The 22,350-nt window shown below is 43.1% G+C and overlaps 1 protein-coding gene across 1 annotated transcript in view; it reads left to right on the top strand.

Moving 5' to 3' along the window:
* The window catches only part of ASCC2 (activating signal cointegrator 1 complex subunit 2), a 1,163,586-nt gene that overhangs the window by 823,090 nt on the left and 318,146 nt on the right, over positions 1-22,350 (top strand). Inside the window, exon 11 of the mRNA XM_044069746.1 lies at positions 4,923-4,997. Coding sequence (XP_043925681.1) covers positions 4,923-4,997 — 75 coding nt within the window. The remainder of the gene's footprint in view (positions 1-4,922; positions 4,998-22,350) is intronic.

Below are 22,350 nucleotides of genomic sequence, written 5' to 3'. Positions count from 1 at the left end.
ACCTTAGTTCCCAGTGCCTCTGTCGAGTTAAGCCACTGGCATGATGCCTGGATGTTGAGCTAAGACCTTAGGGACAAGGGTTGATCGGTCAATTCCAGTGTTTCTATTTTACTTTTGTTTTTCTGGTATTTAAACCCCTCGTTTGCATGGGGTTGTGCTTGCTTGCGAATCACACACCACTGCTGTAGTGTTTTTAACCCTTTGCGTGGAATCTTTCCTGCATTTTTTCCCTTACCAGCATTCCTGTTTAAGTTAGGCCCTCGCTTGCAGCTACTGTATTAAATTTATCCAGCCCTATTTACACCTGTAGGTACTCTCCTCAGGTAGTACCCACTCTACTATCCCTGACCTCTCTTCCACAGATTCTAACAACCATGGATGGACAATTTCCTATGGTTTCTCATGCTAGTCTGGTTGATGTGGGTATCCTAAGATAGTGTAGCAACTGCCTTATGTACATGGACAACCCTGTACTACTACCACCCAGGAACACAATATGAGAGAGATGCAGTTACATTAAGAACCTAGAATCCTTGGTTGTCTCAGTCACAAGCCAGTACATCTAGCACTGAGAAGGTTGTCTGCACAAACACTATGAGCACCACACTTTTAACACCACCCACACCTACATATGCAGAGGTTCTCAACAAAAGCATACCTAAACAAAAGAGACCTATGAAACAAAAATACACGCACATCACAACCCACAGCACCAAGCATCACACACAGTACACACACCTGCGTCTCACAGCATCTAAGGCCCAGCCACAAACCCAACATACTGTCACAGGAGCTCTATCGTGAGGAACACAGATATGTTCCTCACCAGGCTAAAGTCACAGTAGGTTGCTTGCCAGGTGCAAGAATCCACCATATCATGCATGCACTCAACATCACGTACTGTTATGACTGTTATAGTCCATGTTGGTGTGAATGACTTGAGATGTACCTTGAGACTATATGAAGAGAGACATGATTGAGATCACTGAATATGTGACCCAGGGAGGTATGTCCTTAGTCTTAAGCAGCATCCTACCATCACCCAGAATGGTGCCTCAATACAAACAGAAAATGATTGACTTCAACAATTGGCTTAGTTTCTGGTGTCATTCCAAGGGGATCCAGTACCTGACAGCCTGGGGAGGGCATGATTGACAGAGCACGATGCTTTGTCAGAGATGGCCTTCATCTGTCTCCCCCGGGCTTCAGGCTTCTGGCAAAGGTTCTCGCCTCCCCCATAGTGCCTTTTTTAGGCAAAGTCACGAGCACAATATTACCAGCATGAAAAATTCTTCTAAATTAAATTTAAGGTCATGCTGCTAAACACTAGGAGTCTTAGCATGAAATTGCACTCATTGCAGGCATTCCTTGCCCTGGAGGATGCTGACATTTATGCAGTCAATGAAATCATCCTACCATACTTTCAGACCCAAAACGGAGGGCTACAAAGTCAAAGGAGGTGGAGTTTCACTATTTATCAAAGGCGTACATACTTCCAGGCTGGGCAAACTATATGACGCACAGAAGACACTCCAAGTACAGTTAACTGATAACAAAACACCTATTCAAATCATACAGACCTCCAGCCATGACTCAAGATGCCCACTCCACCTATCTGACCTTACTTAAATCCATCAGGATTCAACCTTCTACCCTGATCCTGGGTAACTACCCAGCCATAGAGTGGAAGACCTGTTCTAGCCCAAACATGAACGTCCAGAGATTCCTTGACTTCGCCAGTGCATTGGGTCAGCTGGTCAACACCCCCTACAAGAGGTGAAAATATCCTGGACCTGGTCCTAACCAATATGAGTAGCCACTGTAGCACCCCTACAGTATCATCCCCCTTGGTAAGCTCTGAGCATAAAATGATCACTTTCGAAGTCACCATCTCCCCTGAACTCCCCTCCCCCATCAGGGTCAAACAAAAAATCTTTTCCAAAGCTGACTACAGTCTTCTGAAAGCAAGTATAAGCAGCTTCACAGCCACCGTCCCTTCAGTTTGAACTAGCACTAATGTCCAAGCCTGCACCAAAAAGCTATATGAGCACCTATATAGCTGTATGGACTTAGCAGTACCTGACAGGACCAAATCATCTGCCTTAAGGAAGAGTAAATCTGTCTGGTGGACAGCAGCAATAAACAAACTCTCTATAATAAAAGTAAAAAATGGATGTCCAAGACCAAGAAGGAGCAGGTGCCAAGTTGGAAGCAATCTATTCTTTGTCTGAACAAGCAAATGATGTCACTGGGGAAATCCTCTAAGGCTAACTTTGTCCAAATTGGCCACATTCACTAAGGACAATCACAAGGCCTTCTTCACATAGGTCCACAATCTCAAAAGTAACACCCAAACCTGCCACGAACTGCTGGTCAATAATACCACATACACAAACGTCGTAGATATAGCCAACCTGCTGGCAGACAGGTTCAGTGAAAACTTCACCCCCTGTCCCCCTATCAGTAAACCAGGACATCCCCAGCACTTGCCCCCCCCCTTCCCTCATCACCAGGGAGCAGGTCTTTAATGCCCTGTCAAAGGCAAAAAATACAGTCTCCGTGAGACCCAACAAAATCCCTGGCTGTATCCTACATGAACTTAGGCATGAGCTCTCAGCTCCATTCAGCACCCTATTCAACCAAAGTCTGAGCACCAGCTTCATCCCAGCCAAATGGAGGACAGCCACTGTCATCCCTCTGCACAGAGGTAGAGCGTCCACTGACCCAAGCAATTATAGCCCCATCAGCATAACTAGCATGATCTTTAAGGCCATGGAATGCATTATCATGGATCTTATAAACAAGAACATTGGCAACCTCCAAACGCTTGACCGCATACAGTTTGGTTTTGTCAAAGGGAGATCACGCCTGTTAAACTTGGTTGACTTCTTAACAGTCAACAAAGCCGTGGACGAGGGGAAGACTGTGCACATCACCTACCTTGACCTAGCCAAAACCTTCAACACTATTCCCCGCTTGGGCATAATAGATAAACTCTCCCAACTAGGCATCAATCCATGTGATACCAGATGGGTAGCTAACTAGCTCACTGATAGAACCCACACAGTCAAAATAGGGGAAGCCACCTCTAGTAGTAGACCCGTAATGAGAGTTGTACCCCAAGGATCGGTCCTGGGGCCTCTATTGTTTGGGATATACTTTTCTGAAGTGCAAGCCAAAACCAGTAGTCTGTGGCTTACCATGTTTGCAGATGACCGCAAGCTGGGAACTGCCTTAAATTCCCCTAGTGATGTGAACATCCTCCAAGAAGGTCTTACCTAAACTAATTACTGGTGCCAGAAGCATGACCTCAAACTGAATGGCAAGAAATGCATCATTATCCCCTTTGGGGAAAAGGGCATCCCCACTAATTATCACATTAATAACAATGTACTACGCATGCAATCAGTCGTGAGGGACTTGGACACCCAGGTTGATAGCAACCTGACTTTTCACCACCACGTTTCTTGTGTTGTATGGAAGGCTTTCTACATGGCCCACCCCATAAGCAAAGGTATTTCATCCAAGAACAAGGAGGTCATAACATCCCTGTACTCCTCCTTTATCAACCCCATTATCGAGTACAAATGCACCCTTCGGCATGTACCTTGCCAAGCAAATGCAGCAGCTGGAGAGACCACAGAGGTTCCTGACAAGGAAAATCCAGGGTCTCAAACACCTAACCTATACAGATAGGATAAAAGCCATGTCCCTGTACTCAGTCTCATACAGACTGCTCTGAGGTGACTTGTGTCTGGCATACAAGGCCATCTCAGACCCAGCTTTGATGGAGTTGCTACATATCCGTAAGTCAAACTCCACTCGCACAACCCACACGCAAGGCCTCAACCTGGTCTGTGACATTAATAGAACTTCTTGGCGGGATTGATTTATGTCCCAAAGACTCCCCCATCACTGGAATATAGACTCTATCTCCATGTCAAACAATGTACCTCTCTAACCCTCTTTAAGAACCTGGACGACTGTATGGGAAACCGAACATATACCCCTGTGGTCCCCCCCTGTGTCCCTGCTAGACAGGAGAAACAGCTGGTTACTTTGTGGGAACATGGGTGAAATTCTTGGCTAAGCTTATAAGGAGAAAAGAAGTGGAGCCAGCAAACGTTGATGCAATCAATACAAATTTAGCCTAGTATCATCCTATGAACGTAGAGGAGTATTAGCACATAACGTAGTAGCATTAGTAGCATATGTACTTTGCAGGTAATGGGTACTCAAAATGCTTAGCTAAAATGTGTAAAAAGCTCACACAGTGTAGGACATTTTGTACCCTGCATGCACATAGCCCCCAACCCCCCCACCCATCACCCACCAGTTATCTGTAACAAATGCCTATAATATAGCAAGGAGAGAAGTAGCAGTTAAGCCATATTGAAAAAGTGTGCATAGCTGATGCTTAATATGTTTTTCATTTTATGAGACACATACGGGTAGATGTGCATTTCTGTTTGTAAATCACAAGTGTGATAGTACTACATGAATGGACCAGTTAAAGGTAGGCATTGGAATTTGTCATAGAAGCCACATAAAGAGTAATTTATCATGGTAAAGGTGACTTCATATTAACGGTAACAAAGAAGTAAATGTACATTGACAATTTAAGTCCAGTGTTACAGTATTATGGTATATGATTAGGTGCTACATAATGTCGGTAGGCATAACAGAGATCAGTATGTAGAATATGGTCAGGGGTCAAGCTGCACAGTGCTGAGGCTGCTATGTATGTCTCACTGATTTGAAAACATTTATGTTGATTTATCACTGGAATTATTCTTGTGCTTTGATACCAGGCTGCATATTGGTAGACTGTTGTACTCTTTAATTTGGCTGTTTGTGCCTCTTTGTTGAAATGCTTTAACTCTCCTCACTGCAGTGACTAAACTATGTCCATTGTGTTTTAGGTTCCTAGTGAATTATGATGAGCTGTTTCCTATTGTGGAGGATATCAGTTTACTGCAGCAGGCATCTCCTGTCCTGTATCCTTTGGTAAAAGTGCATTTCAAGTTGGGGATTTGAGGTTTCATTTGATTAGTCTTTGTTTACTATTTATAACCCTGAAAAATATGAGGAGTCAATGTTCAAGTGCAAAAGTGACTGAAACTAGCCAGAAATCTGAACTAAGGGTAAGAATCAGAGACTAAAGCATTATGTACTTTATACAAGCTGGATGAATGTTACTTTTTAGTATTTAACTAATTCATGAAATTTTACCAGAACCACAACATAGAAATGTGGTAATGTACTAATCAACTTACAGGGCAGACAATACAGATGTTGTTGCTACTCACCCTTTAGAATGGACTAGTCAAGTCTCTTTCTGATGAAGGTTATATTGTTTTGTACTTCAGTCAGTGGAGGTGATCCCTCAAAAGTGCCTTGCTGTATAAGTCTAAAATAATTTTTTTTATTAATAGCAAATGTTTGGTTTAGTGAGTCGTTAAGAGTTTCATGACTCTAGATGAAATTTGTGTGTGTGAGGCACTGTTGTGTGTCTTGTTATAGAAGCCACACTGACTTTGGTTTTTTTAGGTCACTTCATGCTTGCTAAAATGCTAACTCCAGGGTTGATCTATCTCAGAAAAAAAAGAAAGAAAATGTATGTTGTTATGCAGTTGTAGAGGAATGCTCCTTTCTCTGAGATAGAGTAACCTTTGAGTTAGTATATTTACACTTATGGGGAGTGTGGGGGTGAACCTGTCCTTTATGGAAGATGCAGCGGGGCACCCTGTAAGAAATGTGAGTTGTATTTTGGATTTTACTTGCACACTGTCTGTATTTTATTATTTTGTGGATTGCTGATGTGTGAGACCTAGGGTTCTCTTGGATACTGAGTTTTGTTTTCATATTTGTGGAACTCCTAGATGTAGCCTTTTATTATGAAAGGCAAATGAGCATAAGCATCTGGTTATATGAGCCTGTTAGATTTCAAGCCCATGTGTATTTTTCAAACTGAGACTGAGCCCCAACAGAAAGTGGTAGTTGTATTAACACTAGAATGTTACATAGTGTATTATGCTGTAGTTTGTCATGTTTTTAATTTTTTTATTACTTTACTAACTGCAGATGATGCCACTGTGATGCTGATTGCTGCTGTTGTATCGTGCATTTATTTATGGCTGCAACAGTTTGTAAGCAGTAACATAACGAAGGCAGAGTTTTACAAGTGTACTTGCTATCCTCATCACCAGTTTCTGTTGAAATACTGTTCTTTCAGTGCTCACAAGTGCACATAACTACTACTGCTTATCCACTTAAAGTTTTTTGTATTTTGTGGGCTGGAAGTGATACGCGTTTGTGAATGGTTTGCAGATTTTGCAGCAACCTTGCACAATGGTATTTTGGTTCTCACCTTCCTCTGCTTTATGTAAATTTTCATAAACTTTCCACCGTATCTCTAATATCTGTAGGAGCTCTGGTTATTTTCCTTGTTACAAGCTCCATACGTTTGATGACAACACTTTATACTTTCTGTTGCCCAAGTCACATCTGCTTTAGATCTGCATGTGTGAATGGTTTGCAGATATTGTAGCAAACATATCCTGTAGTATTTTTCTTTTCACTTGCATTTACTATTTGGTGAGAGTTGGGGTATTTCTCACATAAATTCACTGTATGCGACTGCTAATGATGATTAGGGATTGACTCGGTGCAATAAACTTACTAATTCAACAAGTCATTTGTGGAAAAATTCTTAGGAGTCTGCTGGGTATATAAAATACCTATATAAACATTTCCAAACAGAAATCCTAAATCTTTTGGACTTATGTAATTCCTTTTATTGTTCCCCTGTAAATTGATTTACCAGTCTCTCTTTCCAGTCTTTTCTAACCTCCTCTGACTGAGTCTTGTAGTTGTCTTGCAGTATTTTATATTCTCTACCAATTATTCTTTTTTAAAAGCAGCTTTTTTTCTAAATTTGACTAAAAGCTTTTAAAAGCTTTTACTAGAGGTGGTCTTTCACTTGGGATTCCCCTATCCCTTTCTATTTGCCTATATTTTGATATCAATCATTGATAAGGAAGGCATTCCCTAAGCTGCAGTGCAAATGCCTATTTAGCTCCATCCCTCTCTATTTATTACCGGTCTCTCTAGTTATTTGCTGCCAATATCTTGGTTCCTTTGACAGTTTTCTCCAGTAAATTGCAGCCCCATCTTGCCTATTTTCTCTACCATTACTTGCAGTCATCCCTGTTGGCAAAGTCTCCTTTCCTGTGTTGACTTAGTTCTTAGAATATCTTTTGCAAATTAGCAATAACTGTACAGAGCACATATTCATATTTCTTAAAAGGTCTGCATTCAAAATCCTACTTTATCCTTATTTCTAGACCCCACCCCCGCGTCATTATTATCCCTTTCCACTTTGATTTATGACTTTCTGCTTCTGTTACATATATGAGCCTTAACAGCATACTCTGAAATAGCCATATAATTCAGGTAAACCTAAACCACCTAGTTCTATGGGGAGGATCAACACATCCCACTTAATTCATGTGGATAGCAATTAAGAGCTGAAGGACTTTATCTGAGAGGGGAAGACAGCAAGAGTCAAGTGGGATGAGCTGATTCTTCCAGTAGAACAGGGCGGATTGGGATTACACAATTTGAAGGGATATTTCAGAGCTACAGAGTTAAGGCTCCTATACATAGCACAAGCAGAAGAGTATAATTCAAAGTGGAAAGGGATGATGCTGAAACGGGAGAAGCTCAAGAAACAAGGAAAGACTGTGATTTTGGATGCAAGCCTTTAAGGAGAATAATAGTAATCATACAGAATATTATATACATAAAGTAGCAGAAAGTATTCTAAGAACTATGCCAACATGGGAATAGAGAAAGGAGGTTCTGTCAATATAGATAACTGCAGTTAGGGATATAGACAGTAGACAACAGGGCGCTGGAATTTATTGGAGAAAACTGGCAAAGAAGCCAAGGTTTTTGTTGCAAATAACTAGAGAGGGAAAGATGATAGAATGGGAAGATGCCAAGTATTTATTTGGACTGCAGGTTAGAAATTGCCATGTCTGTTGGGGATTGATGTCAAGAGTATAGGCAAAGAGAAAGTGGGGTGTCATAAACAAAAGACCAGCACTGGTAAAGTTTTTAGTAGAATCTAGAACAGAAGCTGCCATAAAAAGGGAATAATTAATAGAGCATATAAAATAGTGCATGATAACTATAAAAAGCAGTCAGAGGAGATTAGAAAGGATTGGGAGGAGAGAATGGATAAGCAATTCACAAAGAAACAGTGGGAGGATATATTTATGTCTCCCAAATATGTAGTAAGTGATGGTTTAATAAAAATGTTTTTGGTTTTAAAAAAGTCAGGAATTGAATAATTTATGAAATGTTGGTTAGGTTATATGACATATAGCAATATATGTATAGTAAAATGTTAGTTATGTTAATTATAGTGTGATTAATTTTATATGAATTTAAATTTGCCTGTGTCATAAGTGATAATTCAATAAAGGTTTTGGGAGAGTTGGACTAATCCAGATTTCCTCCCCAAAGAAGCTTCCTTGACTAGCTTGAACCAGACTATACATTTACTTGTCTTTTTCCTTGCTTAATTGAAGAGAGGTGAACAATTGATCTGAAGTAGGAATGTTCATTTGTCTGCAACCTGTGGGTTATGGATCCGATATCGGATCCGAGCCGGCACCTTGTTTCAAGCTAATGGATCCGAGCTCCTAGCCCCTCCCTTCACCCATAATCCCCTGCTAACCCTCCATGACCTCAGATCTAGTTTACCGCGCTTGTGATGGCTGGATCCTTTTCTTGAGCTCTAGATAAGTGACTAAAAAGTTCAGAAAACTCTTCTTTAGTTTAAATTAACATTTATAAAGTGCGTCTGAGTTAGGTTCCCTTTTTTTTTGTTTAATTAATACCCTCCCTTCGCTGGTCGCTAGTGTGTGAGTGTTTGTTGTGTGTCTTTTGGGGCCTGTGTGTGTGTGTGTAGTTGTTTTTCTTTATTAAAAAAAAAAAAAAAAAAAGGAATGGCTGAGGCCCCAAAAGCCATATTTTCTAAATGTACCGAATGTGGCCATAAGCTCTCCCCAGCTGATGGCCACACTCGGTGCGTTCGGTGCCTTGGGGTTGAACACCTCACCTCGGGCTGTACTATCTGTGCAGCGTTCAACCCCAGGGCACTGAAAGAGCGGAGGTCGAAGCTGGTCCTGGCGGGACTTCTACCCCCGGATTCGGCTTCGGCCTCCGCTTCCTCTGCTACTCCTGTGGCTCCATCACAGCATGTGATGGTTGCCACTCCTGCCCCCCTGCCTCCGACTGGACTCAAACTCCCGCTAAAGTGTTGGAGGACAGGGAGGCCAGGAGGGAGAAGCACCACAAGCGGCGGTCCGAGACCTCCGTTTCGGCCCCGCCAGCTAAGCGGGCTTTTCCCTCCATTGCTTCTAGGTCTCCTCCTCCTCGGCTCCGATCCCCTTCTTTCTCCCCGGGGCCCGAGGAGGAGGAGACCCGATCTCCGTCGAGGTCATCGAGGCGGCATTCCAGGCCTGCCTTGGTGGCCTGTTCGAGATCTAAATTCAGTTTATCTGATGCAGACTTGGACCGGATGATGCGAAGGTTCATCCAGGCCCAGCTGCAGATGGGGGAGTGCTCTTGCCTCCCCCCCCTCAGGGGGGGAGCTCAACACCTTTTTTCCACCCAATTGCTCCTTCTCCGACCCGCTACCCGGGTTCAGAGCGCTCGGAGCCGAGCAGCCTTGGAGCCGGGGGTGGGTCGGCACCGACAGTACTTGGTACTTCGGATCCGACCCTACCCTCGAGTCTGTTGGATCCAACCTCTCGGAGCCGTGGTCCGAGCTTCGGATCCGGGAGATTCAGTGTGCCTTCGGCTCCGTCCAGGTCGGAGCACACTGGTCCCTCGGATCCGACGGTCTCGGCACCGGCTCCGATCCCTTCATCGGATCCGAGTGGGAGCCGACTTTCGGATCCATTAGAGAGTGGCTCTCCCTAGGCATTCGATGTTGTGGAGAGGGCTCTGTTGAGAGCATCCGGACCCCCGGTCCTTGCATCGACTCCTCCCTGCACTCCCTGTCTGCTGGGCCAGGCTTCCATCACCCGGCCAAAGGGACAGCCTGCTTCGATGTCACAGATAGTTCCATTGGAACAAGATGTCGCTGGCGAGGCCTCCTCGGACAGTCCCCCCGAGGAAGCTCCCCATAAGTGCAAAGGAGTCCGTGGACTCCCTGAGTCCTTAACCGAGGACACGGACTTGGAGGAAGGGAAGGCTCCTAGATCACCCCTGAGGATGTCTCCTTTGGAGACATCATGGAGATGCTAAGAATCAGAGGTGGGTGGTCTGCCCCCAAGTCTTCCTCTGACAAGTCCGTGTTTCTGGAGGCATTCGAGGCAGGCCCGTCTACCTCCTGGGTGTCCCCTCCAGCTGATCCCCTGGTGGACCTTATTACCACCAGGGCATGGAAGGATCCGGACACCATGGAGCCAATACCCAAACGACCGGATAGGATTCTTAGCCCCCTCAGACCGGTCTCATTGGAGTAAGGCCCCTGTAGATGCCATGTTGACGGCGGCAGCCACAAAGAGGGAATTGGCTCAGGAGAGTCCCTCAGTCCATCCACCGAGCAAAGAGTCCCGTTTGATGGATCGCTTAGGGAATCGAGTCTTTAGTTCAGCGACCTTCTCGGTAAGGTCTCTGAACTATATGGCACATGTCATCAGGATGCAGCGGGATCTTATCAAAGAATACGCTGCATTCCCCCCCCCCCCTGAGTCCATGTCGGAGGAGGATAAACAACTGTACTCCACCCGAATGGCCACTCTGAGATCTATTTCAAACACCTCTATGCGGCTATTGTCCAATGCCACAGAGGGAGCCGCTAGGGCCAGCGGAGCAGGCCTAGTCATGAGACGTCAGGCCTGGCTCCGTCATTGCGACTTTACGGAGCCCTTTAAAGCATCCTTCGCGAACGCCCCCTTTGATGGTTCTGCCCTTTTTGGCAAAACAGTTCGCGAGACGCTTGTCCAGAGCGAGAAGGACGGGAAGACGTTGTCTGTCATCGGAGTCCGCTTCTCTGCTCCCCAGCGGTCCTTTTCAAGGAACCAAAAGGGTCAGAAGAAGATGTGGTTCTGAAAATCACAACATTCCCAACCAGCTCCAGACAACCAGTCCTACCGTGGCAGAGGTGGACAGGGAGGACGTCGCCCTAGGGGCAGAGGGGCTCCGAGAAATTTCGGGTCCAGAGAACCTTTCTCTGAACGGCCCGTGCAGCAACCCTGAGGGGTTGCCCGGCTGCTCCACTCTGGAGGCAGTCGGGGGGGGCATTTTTAGAAGCATCTAGTGGCATGGGAGTCCATCACAACAGACCGCTGGGTGCTTCGCATCATATCCAGAGGGTACAAAATACCAATTCTCCATGTCCCCCAATCCAAGAACCTCCCCGATGTACCACCCGATCACAGGGAGGCCGCAGCTACAGAAATACAGCAGCTGCTAAGAAAAAGAGCCATCCAGCCCATCCCCCAAGACCAGCTCGGATTAGGGTTCTACTCCAGGTTCTTTTTGGTGCCAAAAAAGACGGGGGATCTGAGACCCATCCTAGACCTTTCCCGCTTGAACCTGTCAGTAACCAAGGAAAAATTCCGAATGGTCACTCTTCAATCTATCCTCCACCTTCTGAGGGAGAACAATTGGATGTGCTCTATAGACCTCAAGGATGCATATTACCACATCTTAATAGACAAACGATCCAGGAGGTTCCTTCGCTTCCGGCTGGGAGCCAGTCACTACCAATTCAGGGTCCTTCCCTTTGGCCTCACCACAGCCCCCCGGGTGTTCACCAAAGTGTTAGCAGTGATTGCGGCCCACCTGAGACTCCAGGGAATTCAGGTCTTCCCGTACCTGGACGACTGTCTCCTGACCGCACCAACAAGGCATCTACTTTGCTCAGCCAGAGACTTCTTTCTCCATCTAGCCCCACAACTAGGCATTACTATCAATGTCGGCAAATCCCTACTGGCTCCAACACAGATCATAGAATTTATAGGTGCCAGAATAAACACCAGAGATTTGCGAGCCTTCCTAACTGCGGAGAGAATCAGAAATCTTCAACTCCATGTGCGGGCTATCCTTCTTTCAGAAGCTTCACCAGCAGAATTGATCCTCAGGGCACTAGGCTCCATGGCAGCAGCGGTTACACTCCTTCCATGCGCCCGTTTGAGCATGCGAGTCCTGCAATGGACTCTGTTAGTGCAATGGTCCTTCCTATCCATCCCTCTCCACCATCCCATTGCTATCAGCAAGGCTTGCAGAAGGGCGTTACTATGGTGGCTCCAAGCATCAAACTTCCATATGGGCCGACCCTTCTGCACCTCTCCCCCCATCGCCACGGTGACCACAGACACTTCCCGCCTCGGGTGGGGGGGGGGGCATTACTCAGGCAGGACAGTCCAAGGCACGTGGAACGATACAGAGACCTCCCTGCATATCAACGTTCTGGAGATGAGAGCGGTGCTGTTAGTGTTGCAAGCACTTCAGAGCTTCCTCCCCGCAGGAACGATTGCAATTCACTCGGACATGTCAGTGGTCTGGTATATCAACAAACAGGGGGGGACCAGATCTTATCCTCTTTGCTGCAAAACCATGAGAGTGTGGTAATGGGCGATCTCCACCAACCGCTTTCTGATTGCAATGCACATTCCAGGGAAGACCAACATCCTAGCGGATAAGCTCAGCCGCACCCTTCTTACCCCCTACAAGTGGTCTCTCAATCCTCTAGTAGCGAAGCAGATATTCGCAACATGGGGGCAGCCCTGCTGTGATCTTTTTGCATCTCCATTAAATGCCAAATGCGACAATTTCTTCGCTCTAATCCCCCCACCAGGGGAATCTCCAAGAGACGCTCTGGTGCATGCTTGGCCACCCGGTCTACTCTATGCCTATCCTCCTCTTCCAATGATGTTACAACTGTTACAGAAAGCCTCGCAGTTGGGGAGCAAAATGATTCTCATTGCCCCATTCTGGCCTCGACAAATTTGGTTCCCTTACCTGTGGTCTCACCTTGTGAATCACCCTTGGATTCTAGATCCCATCCCGGATCTCATCTCCCATCCATTGGACTTGCCAACTCCAAACCTGGACAATCTGAAACTGACAGCTTGGTTGCTCCAGTTCCACTCCTAGTTAGGACTCCCTGTATCTCTTCACAAGTCAAAGCCATCCTCGTGGCAGCACATAAGCCCTCCACCAGGAAGGTATATCACAGCAAATGGAAACGTTTTTCCATCTGGGCGGAGTGCCGAGAGCTAGATCCCTTTACGGCTCCTCTTCCATCCATTTTAGACTTAGTCACAGAAAACAAAGCACTTTGTAAAAACACCCACTGGTGGTCCAAGAAAATCAGGATACAAGGATTGCGAACCAAGTGCTGAACGCAAGTTTGTTTTATTTTTAGGCTTCACCAGAACAGCGTAAAAACATGAAAAACACATCCAATATACTGTATATCAAGCGCTTTCACCCGGGCACTCCCAGGCTTTCTCAAGACATTTGTTACATAGTTTGGAGGGTTCTTTTATACTGCCCTTACCAAACCCTGATTTTAATTAACATTCAATTATTCAATTATTGAATTTGTTATTAAAGGAATGCATTCACTTGCAACATTGTCATAGCTTGATAGTATAATATTTTTCAACAAAATAAAAATGCACTCTCCTTACCCTACTATACTCAACATACAAATTAGACTTGTTAAAATATATGAAACCTACAAATAACTAAAATAATGTAGACATGCGAAAATGCGTTTAAAAGTCTCTTAAAACTGGTCAACCTGATGTCAACTAATATTTATTAAGTCCCAATACAAATACTGAAGTGTACCTAACCTGGCAGCAGCAGCCTTTATTTATATTCATGAATAGTGCAAAGTATTGTATAATAATGTGTTGTACCTATCTAAAGCTTCAAAATTTAATATACCTAGTATTAGGCACTGTTAAGAGTTGTAAACCACATAATCTAGCACTTAACTCTTATAATCTGTTGTGGTATTACTTATTCTACTTTTGTATCACAATTTTGCTCTTCTGATTTTTAATAAACTAGCAATACTAATAGCTCCATTAAGGCCGGGGGGCTTTGCCGCTTCTAATTTCACCTGCCAAAGCAGCTCTTTATACTCTAAGGAGGTTTCCCAATCTCCTCCTCTGGGGTTAATTTCTATCTGTTCCAAGACTATAAAGCTGAGCTCCATTTGGTCACAAATCAATGAATGCTTAAAGAATGCATTCGTTTCCTTCTCTTTACTGATTTCATAAAGGTGTTCGTATATTCTTTTTGCCAGCGTCCTCTCCGTTTTACCTATGTAAAAACTCTGGCATTTCTGGCACAACCCAAGATAAACCACTCCCTTCGCTTTACAATTGTAATACCCCGGAGATTTTATATAAGTCTTTCTTGAGTTTAAATAAAAACCTCTCTTGTTAATAATATTGGGGCACTGCCTACAAGCATTGCATTTAAATGTTCCAGTCTTTCGGTTCACCTTGGCCTGTCCTGCCTCATGATTTGTCTCTAGCAATTCCTTTAAATTCTTGTTTCTTCTTCTAATAAATTGAGGTTTGTCACCGAGCATTTTCCTGAATTCTTCATTCATGGTCACTATCGGCCAGTATTTGTCAACAACCCTTTCTACTGCTGGACTTTCATTACAATTCGTGTGCACAAAAAGACATCCTTGCTCTTTTAATTTGTTGTCTATTCTATTGTGTTCATATCTACGTTCTTCCCCCAATAAAGGGAAATATTTGTCCTTCCTCTGGCTTGCGACCTCCGAGATTACTGAGTCTATTAATTGTGTGGGATACCCCCTCTCCTCAAATAATGTTTTCAAAAATAAACTTTCAACATTAAATAGAGCCTCTTCACTGCACATTCTGGCCGCTCTAATTAGTTGCCCTTTGATGATTCCCTTCCTTTGAAATAAAGGGTGATTACTATTGTAATGCAGAAACATGTTTGAATAACTGTCTTTTCTATGTATACAAGACATGAAACATTCTTTTTCAATGTTCTTACGTAAATCTACATCGAGGTATTGTAAACTGTCAGTACTAATATTGTACGTAAATTTCAAAAACTCAGTACTACTGTTCATATGCCTGATAAATTGTTCAAGTTCGTCTATGTTGCCCTTCCAAAATATGCAGATGTCGTCCAAATAACGTTGGTAATGTACCAGATGTTCCACCCATTGTGTGTTAAATATATATTTTGACTCCCAATGACTTAGCACAATGTTGGCATAAGCAGAGGCACAAGGGTTGCCCATTGCTACGCCTCTTTTTTGTTGAAATACTTCCCCACCAAAGTAAACAAAATTATTGTTGAGAATGACCTCCATGAGTTCGACAAGCAACGCTATCATTTTACCTCCCAGTGTTGAATGTTCAGCCAACATTTCATTAAACCATGCTAAGCCGGTGTCGTGTGGGATGCTTGGGAATAATTCTACCACGTCAACTGTGACCAAGTATTTAGTTTCTTTATAAAATCCATTTTAGACTTCCTAACTGAACTCTTTCAAGAAGGTGCTAGTTGTTCAACTATCAAAGTGTAATTGGCAGCCATTTCTCATTATCATGTGGGACATGATACAGGACCCTTGATGTCAGCCAAATTGTGTAAAACATTTCTCAAGGGTACCTTTTTACTTAGACCTCCTGTAAAAGAAGCCGTACCCCCATGGGATCTTACTTTAGTTCTTCAAGCCTTGACTGCTCCACCCTTTGAACCCGCTGCTTCAGTGGACCTCAAATTCTTGTCATGGAAAACGGCATTCCTTGTAGCCATTACTTCAGTGAAGAGTGTCGGAACTTCAGGCTCTTTCTGTAAAACTTCCGTACCTGATTTTTCACCCTGATAGAGTGTACCTCAGGATCAATCCCTCCTTTCTTCCCAAGATAGCATCATAAACCAACATAAACCAATCCATAAATTTACCGGTTTTCTTCCCTAAATATCAAAATAAGGGTGAATACAAGCTGCACTCATTGGATGTTCATAGGCAGCTTCGTTTTTATACCCATAGGACGGCTGGCCATAGACAATCCGACCAGCTGTTTGTTTCCTTTGCCAAATTTAACTTAGGGAAAGCTATCTCTAAAGTGTCTTTATCTCGCTGGATTTCCCAGTGTATCCTGCTGGCTTATCAAGCCTTGGGTAGACCCGCACCAGAAGGAGTTCGTGCTCATTCCACTCGCTCCATTTCTACTTCTGCGGCTTTCAAGTCTAGAGTTCCTTTGGATGATATTTGTTCTGCAGCCACTTGGGCTTCATCTCATACCTTTATCAACTACTACAAGCTAGACCTGCTTTCTAGAGGGAGAGCATCCTTTGGCTCTGCGGTGCTTCGTAATATCCTTCCATGATGACCACCCAGGGTGCAGGTAGCTTGGGACTCTTTCCCACAGGTTGCAGACAAATGAACATTCCTACTTCAGATTTAGAAGTTATGTACTCACCATAACGTTCCATCTGAGTAGGTAGTTCATTTGTCTGCAACCATCCCCCCCTCCTTCCCCCTGACCTTCTTTGGATCTATTAGTTTTTTAGATATCCTTTGTTGGATATATATGGAGAGGCAAACTCGATCTGAGGTCATGGAGGGTTAGCAGGGGATTATGGGTGAAGGGAGGGGCTAGGAGCAAGGATCCATTAGCTTGAAACAAGTTGCCGGCTCGGATCCGATATCGGATCCGTAACCCACAGGTTGCAGACAAATGAACTACCTACTCAGATGGAACGTTATGGTGAGTACATAACTTCTAATTTTCTCTGGGCATTCAGTGCTAGTTATGGTTATTTACATCGCACAAAAGACTTTCATAGAGCTGATCAGCTGTTTGTCTCTCCTTTCCAAAACTGACGTTGGGCTCTGTAGTCTCTAAGGTGACTCTGTCAAGGAAGCTGTCTGAAAGTATAACCTTTGTTTATAGGACAAGAGGCCTTTCTTTGCCTTACAAGCCAAAATCTCACTCCACTAGAGCAATGGCTACTTCTACAGCTTTCTTTAACAGTGTTCCCATTGCTGATATCTGTGTAGCTGTGAGATGGTCTACAGTCCATAACTTCATTTCTCATTACAAACTTGATCAGTCTAGATTAAGGGTTGCCTTCTATTCCACTATTGTATGGAAGATCTTTTCATAATGCTTTCCAGGGTTTAATGTAGTTGCGGACTCTGTCTCATTTGATGAGGCAGATGGAAAAGACAGCATTGGATAGGAAAGTTATGTACTTAAATAATGCTAGATCCAGGTTGTCGTCTTCTGTCCCTTTCACTATTCCCTCCCACTGTCCATCTACCAGATTGGCACTTGTCTATGGCTCCCATTGGACCCCACCAATCTTAACCAATACCTTGGCATATCTTCAACTGTACACTGGTCTGTCACTGTCTTACTGGAGTGTCCTTCACTTTTGGTGATATTTTGTTGGTGGGACACACTTGATCTGAAGGATAATAGGGTGCCAGTGCATTATGGAAAGGGAAGGGAAGGAGCCTGAATCTTGGAACCAGGAGATCTTGTTTTAGGTGCCAAGCTCAGATTCATTTGAATCCAATAGACCCATTTGTTCAGACAGACAGAAGAAGACAACATGGATCTAGAGTTATGCTTAGTACATAACTTTCATTTTTGCTGCATGACTTTGTGGAACATTCTGTCATCACTAATGTCCTCTTCAGACAAGTCTTTCATTTTGTTTCTGGTATGGCTGGCAATGACCATTATACATATTAGTGGGCTATCACTAGTGTCCTTTTAATAAGCTTTATGATTGCACTCAAGCCATCCGACCATAAGTTCTGGCTCACGTAACCATATTGATGTATCCTGCTTAGCAGCAGTCACAAGTAGGACTGATCATTATTCCCTAGCCTGCTATCCATTGTGACCATTTTTGCTTGCGTCATAGTAAAATCAGCTGAGCTTCTACACCTCTCTGTTTGCAGCCTTGACCATAAAGGCTGACTGTATCATTTTTTTATATTAAAAAACACTTTTATTGAATTATCACTGATGACACAGGCACTTAAACATTTATGTAAAAATAATCAAACCATATTAACAAGTTCACATTTACAAGCATTATTTTATTTAACATTTTTAATGGGAAAGTCTGACTCGGACAGAACCCATTTTCAACGGAAGCCCAGGGAAAAACATGCTAGACACATGTCTTTGGAATGTGGGAGGAAACCCACACGAACGCAAAGAGGACAAGAAGACAATGCACAGATAAATCAAACTGGAAAACCTCGTGCTGTGAGGCAAAAATGCTAACTGCTTCACCACTGCCCCGCCCGTTATACTTCATATATAATCTGCTGTAGGTTCATAGAGGTTCATAGATTAGTACTAGGCTAACTGCCCTTGCGAGCCATTTTCAGCCTAGCCAATTATCTCCTGTGAGATTCAAACCCTGTACCTTGTGTTTGTAAGGCAAGCACCTTAACCATTATGTTGCGAGAGTATGTTTTTAAAAGGATGTCAAGCAACATAGAGGTTCATAGATTAGTACTAGGCTAACTGCCCTTGTGAGCCATTTTCAGTCTAGCCAATTATCCCCTGTGAGATTCAAACCCTGTACCTTGTGTTTGTAAGGCAAGCACAACCATTATGTTGCAAGAGTATGTTTTTCTACAGTATAATCAAGCCAAAATTACATGAACTGTTCAATTCCTGCCTTCTCTTAAAACTCCTTCCTCCTCAGAAACATTCTTATGCATGTATTGTTCCCACAATTTCCCCTTTTTTCTTTGTAAAGATCCCACTTCTAGGCTGACTGTATTTGTGATCATTTTACCCCCCCCCCCCAACGCACACACAAACCACTTCTTTAGGTTATGCCACAAGTGCCATTGGCAGTCATTTAACCAACTGATGCAATGTGCAGTATCTTTGCCCTAGTTAAGACCTGCATGTCTGAATGAGAATGGAATCTTTGACAGTCAGTCCTTAAGTTCTTGAGTGGGTCACACTAACCACTCATTACATATCAGACAGTTGCTTCCTCTAAATCTCATAGTTGTTTAAAACCTTCCAAACAGTTGCCTGTCCGCTTGTTTGATCAAAGGAACGTATTACTTCAGGAAGGTACCATTTGCTGTCATTTCATCTGAGCTTGTTGAATCCACAGCCATTGTTTCAACAACGTACTGCTTAACTGAAGCGTGTGTGATTAAAAAGTACTTACACTCTCATCCCTTTAACATTGTGATTATAAGGGCATAAGGGAAGGGAGCAACATTTAGTTTAGACATTGGTCAAATAATATAAATGTATTTATTTTATTTTGTTTACTAGGTAATGATGTCCGACTGGGCATGAGGCCCATTTTCAGCGGAGACCAGGGAGAAAAGCTCCATACATAAAAATAGACATTATTAAACAATCAAATTGAACACGTATTCATCAACAATGTACCAAGCAAGTTAGTAAAGAAATGAGTTATATAACAATAATTAGCGAATAGTTAACAAATAAATTAACAAATTTAACAAAAAATGGAAGCCGCGGTGGTACAGCGGTTGCATTGTTGCCTCACAGCAAGAGGTTCTCCCGTTCGATTCTCAGCTAGTGTGCGGGGAGGGCCTTCTGTTTGGAGTCTGCATGTCCTCCCCATGGTCGAGTGGCCTCCGAAAGACATGCGTGAATGGGCGTGCCTTCGCTGAAGGTTTGGCGTCGGGCTGGCAACTTGGCACCATAAAAATCTACTGCCAATCATTTGCGGACCGGAGTTCCGCTGTGGCGTCCCCTTACCGGGAAAAGCCGAAAAGACAAACAACAACAACAACAAAAAATGGCACAGTTAGTGATAAAAACTGGCAGCATAAGTTAATAGTGAGAACAGTGTGATACAGTAATTGCAAGATAGAGAAATGCAGTCTACATAACAGTTACAGACAAAGCAATATATGTGTATACATTGCTAACTAAAACTGAGTGTAGAATCAAGATAGCCTTCAGCAGTTAAATAAATAGTCCTTGTCTTTTGCCTAGCACAGTTACTCAGCTATATGTTTAGTTCAGAACTCAACTAACCAAGTTTCTTGTGACATTAAACAAGTTGTGCAAACACGCAGTGAAAGGTGTACTTTGTCACCTTAGAACTTTCATAGGTAAGTACTAGGCAGTCAGTCTGTAGACCATTGCAAGCCTAGTCAGAATCCCCTATTCAAAAGTTTCCTCCAGTCTGAAAGAGGGCAAAACAAGGTAGACCAAGAGATAATTTGAGGTTGCTCATCCTTTTATCTGGGTTTACCATGCAGGTGGTTTGGATGCTGTTGTGTTAGACATGTAGTGGATGCTTGTTCCAGAAGTGAGGGATACATTAGGCTATGAACCTGTCTCACCAAGGTGCCTCTTATCTGTTGATGAAGGTTTAGTTATATTAACCAGGTATTTGAGGTACAATTTGTTCTGCAAAGGAATAGGAGGCCAAAGAGATTTGGATCTTTCATGGCTTGAAAATCTAGACAAAGCTTTCCATAAAGAGTGTATAAGAGACTGAGTATAGAAAAAGGGCTACTGATCTGTCCTGATTAAAAAAAAAAAAAATCAGCCACCTCAAAAGTCTTTTTTTTTTAATTTATGAATTTCTGAGGTCTCTCATTTTAAGTGATATGTTTGGTAAACACATGCCAAAAGATGGATTATGTTCATGGTCAGATGAAATGCAAGTAAATGGAATTAACACTTCTTTAGATCTAGTGGAGAAGCCTTTGGAAATTTTCTGAGCCAGGTAGAAGGTGTTCCAAACTACTGAGAAGACATGATGGTCAAACGACAAGTACTTATCAGAAAGAGCATTTATCCACAAGCCTTAAGTGCCTGCCATTTACACCCATCTAGGCAATATATGTTGTAATCATAGTTTGTATGTTCACTCCAAATGAAAAAAGTCATTTTCTTTGCTTTGCCAGTGGCTTGCAGCATTCATACCTCAGTTTATTTATGGCAGGAGCCTTTGCTCGACTGCTCAAAGCAGAATTTGTGCAGCCTTAGCAGCTGTCATTTGATGGCATTGCACATGGGGACTCTGTTTCCAGCAGTCCCTTAGAATGCAGTTCCTTCTCTGCCTTGTTCAGATCACAAAAAGTCTGGAATCCTTCAATCATGGGTAGCATAGGGAAACCTTAAAGTCAACTTTCTACAGTAGTTGTAGAATAGGGCACATCTTTCCCCTTTACTGTGCTGCAGTTTTAGCAAGATCATTCAGGATTGACCTGATTTCCTTGAGTCATATTTTAACTCTACACCCATGCTTCCTTGAACATCTCCTACTCCTCTTCCTTGAGGGAGATGAACCTAGTGATTACCAGTTTCATTTCAGTGGTGGCAGTGTTAGAATGGGGACAGGAGACCCAGTGTTGCCATGTTACTAGGAATACTGTATAATTATTTATAACACTTCTGGCAGCCTATTCTGTAACGTGGTGATATGTCCCTGCTGTCTGTGCCTTCTGGAAGGTTGAATGTTCTCAAGTTAGGACATCCATTTTATCAAGATTTCATGTTGATTTTCCAGCTTCTTCAGATGGAGCCTATGATTGGAAAAAGCTGCAGTCATTGTGAATGTGATTAAAGTACTCGGTGCCCACAGCTGTGATTTTTGCCTGACAGTCTTCGTCATTAATGTCTGCTTGAAGTTTTTTAAGGAGAGATTTCTGCTATACAGAATGATCCAAGACAGTGGACTTGAACATTTCATTAAATGTTCGGCCATTTAGTTTTAACAGGAAGTTCTTGAAAGCATTTGATCAAAACTAACCTTACATAACACAAATTGAATAGCATGAAGTGTAGAGCTCCTGAAGCCAGAAGTTTTTTTGCCAGTCAGCCTATGTAACAATCTTAGTAAACTAATATTTCTGAATTTGTTGAGTTCTACAATAGCCTACTTTATCCAAACTATATCTTGATGTCAGGGCTTCCAGAATATACCTACCCATCCCCACATGTTTTCCCCCATACAACCTCAGTCAATATGTGTTTCCGAAGATACAGTAGTAGCTTTTCAGTACTGAAAAAAAAAGACAAGCTGAAATGGCAGCTTTAACCAGAAAGCACACTTAGCCAGCCTAGCATTCTGGAAAAAAATGTTTTAGTATTATCTCTCTAATTAAATAATAAAAAGCAGTAAATAAACAAGGATTTCTTAATATGCAAATACTAGCATTTGTCATGGTACAAAAATCATTACAAACGTTTATGTCATGGTGGCTTATTTGACATATGCAAGGCGGCTATATATTTGCTTGGTGTAAAATATTTTAAACTG

Source organism: Protopterus annectens, chromosome 4.part0, assembly GCF_019279795.1.
Source record: "Protopterus annectens isolate FY-2018-M chromosome 4.part0, PAN1.0, whole genome shotgun sequence".
In the NCBI taxonomy this organism is placed as follows: domain Eukaryota; kingdom Metazoa; phylum Chordata; order Ceratodontiformes; family Protopteridae; genus Protopterus; species Protopterus annectens.
This window is presented reverse-complemented; position numbering and strand designations above follow the sequence as displayed.